The sequence below is a fragment of the Nerophis lumbriciformis genome, linkage group LG25, assembly GCF_033978685.3.
Source record: "Nerophis lumbriciformis linkage group LG25, RoL_Nlum_v2.1, whole genome shotgun sequence".
Taxonomy (NCBI): domain Eukaryota; kingdom Metazoa; phylum Chordata; class Actinopteri; order Syngnathiformes; family Syngnathidae; genus Nerophis; species Nerophis lumbriciformis.
In genome coordinates, this window is record NC_084572.2 from 9170001 (window position 1) to 9172500 (window position 2500).

General features: G+C 32.3%; 1 protein-coding gene across 1 annotated transcript in view; it reads right to left on the reverse strand.

Annotated features, from left to right (window-relative positions):
* Positions 1–2500, reverse strand: part of creb3l2 (cAMP responsive element binding protein 3-like 2) — a 63213-nt gene that overhangs the window by 1904 nt on the left and 58809 nt on the right. The window contains exon 12 of the mRNA XM_061983649.1: positions 1–1111. This exon is cut by the window's left edge and continues 1904 nt beyond it. Coding sequence (XP_061839633.1) covers positions 1036–1111 — 76 coding nt within the window. The 3' untranslated portion in view covers positions 1–1035. The remainder of the gene's footprint in view (positions 1112–2500) is intronic.

A 2500-nucleotide genomic window follows, 5' to 3' on the forward strand; every position in this document is an offset into this window, starting at 1 on the left:
GTTTACATGCTTTTTTTTTTTATTTCTCTTTGCTATTTGGGCTTATTGGACCCTAATTAGAATAACAACTAAGAATCATCTTTTAATATGATGTACTTAGTCCATAAGTACACAAATGTGTACTTCATGTTTAGTGACATTACACTTTTTTCCCCCCAAATTCAATTGTATGTTATACTCTCCTGACACCACCAGATGGCAGTATAAGTGTCCACATAAGTGGCCATAAGACCCCAATTCAGTAGTGTACACAATTTTGGAAATAAGAGCTAAAAAGGTGCTGTCCACACATGTGGCCACTAAGCCTTTAGAGGTTTTATTATAAAAAAAAATATTAAATTTTTTAATTTTATGTATGCGACCCTTGCTGGAAAATGTTTGGACACCCCGGATTTACAGATTTCAATTAGTCGGCTTAGCATGAGAGGATAAGGTCCGATTTATTTCAAAATGCACTATTTATATTCATTTTTACGATAATTCATTTATATTATTATTATTTCTATGTATACTACTTGACTATATGAAGGTTGTTGTTGCCTTTCTTTACCCTTTCCAACATGTACTCTTCAAACCAGCGCAGGAAATCCTATCAGGCACGTTAGGAAAATATAAACGATATATTATTAAAAACATTGAAAAGAAAAGTAATAAACACATGTATCAAAATGGGAAATAACCGAAAGGAATACAAACGTTAAAAAGAGAGCAATGGTCTTTGGAGGAAAACAAATATATATATATATATATATATATATATATAAATATAAAATTCAGTGTCGGGTAAAAAAGCCTCTCATCTATTCTCTCATCATATGCTCCATTATTCACTGGCAAGGATGACTTTAATAACTCATATTCAGTGCAGCTTTACTTCAGCGATGACGCTAACAAGAGCGCCGACATTATTCCTATTTTCTACGTCACTCCTCCCTGTGGACAGATTGGGAAAAGAAAAGAGACGTGGAAGAGTCGGAGGATTATTTACGACACTGAATCTTGCGGACGAGGGGGGTTCCGGGCGGGGTTTGGACCTCAGGAGGTCTCGTTGACCGTTGGCTCCAATGCCAGCGTTCTAGTCCTGCTCCCTTTGGTCCTCTGCTCCAGAGGCCTGGCGGAACAATACGTCCGTTATTTGTTGTGGAACTGTTGCACGACTTTGCACACAAAATACTGTAAACACTCCGGAGGTATGGAACCAGCACCGGAGTGTGGATGGACTAGGTCAGGGGTCGGCAACCCAAAACGTTGGAAGAGACATATTGGACCAAAAATACAAAAAACTAATCTGTCTGGAGCCGCAAAAAATGAAAACCCGTATATAAGTGTTATAATGAAGGCAACACATGATGTAAGTGTCTATATTAGCCTACTATCAAAATGACTTTAAAAGTCTTATATAAGTGTTATAATGAAGACAACACATGATGTAAGTGTCTATATTAGCCTACTATCAAAATGACTTTAAAAGTCTTACCGGTATATAAGTTTTATAATGAAAAAACACATGATGTAAATGTCTATATTAGTTATATTAGCCTACTATCAAAATTACTTTAAAAGTCTTATATAAGTGTTATAATGAAGATAACACATGATGTAAGTGTCTATATTTGTTGTATTAGCCTACTATCAAAAAAACTTTAAAAGTCTTATAAAAGTGACAACACATGATGTAAGTGTCTATATTAGCTATATTAGCCTACTATCAAAATGACTTTAAAAGTCTTATATAAGTGTTATAATGATGATAACACATGATGTAAGTGTCTATATTAGCCTACTATCAAAATGACTTTAAAAGTCTTATAAAAGTGTTATAATGATGACAACACATGATGTAAGTGTCTATATTAGCCTACTATCAAAATGACTTTAAAAGTCTTATATAAGTGTTATAATGAAGACAACTTATGATGTAAGTGTCTATATTAGTTATATTAGCCTACTATCAAAATGACTTTAAAAGTCTTATATAAGTGTTATAATGAAGACAACACATGATGTAAGTGTCTATATTAGTCTACTATCAAAATGACTTTAAAAGTCTTATAATGAAGACAACACAGGATGTAAGTGTCTATATTAGCCTACTATCTCAAAATGACTTTAAAAGTCTTATATAAGTGTTATAATGAAGACAACACATGATGTAAGTGTCTATATTAGCCTACTATCAAAATGACTTTAAAAGTCTTATATAAGTTTTATAATGAAAAAACACATGATGTAAGTGTCTATATTAGTTATATTAGCCTACTATCAAAATTACTTTAAAAGTCTTATATAAGTGTTATAATGAAGACAACACATGATGTAAGTGTCTATATTAGTCTACTATCAAAATGACTTTAAAAGTCTTATAATGAAGACAACACAGGATGTAAGTGTCTATATTAGCCTACTATCTCAAAATGACTTTAAAAGTCTTATATAAGTGTTATAATGAAGACAACACATGATGTAAGTGTCTATATTAGCCTACTATCAAAATGACTTT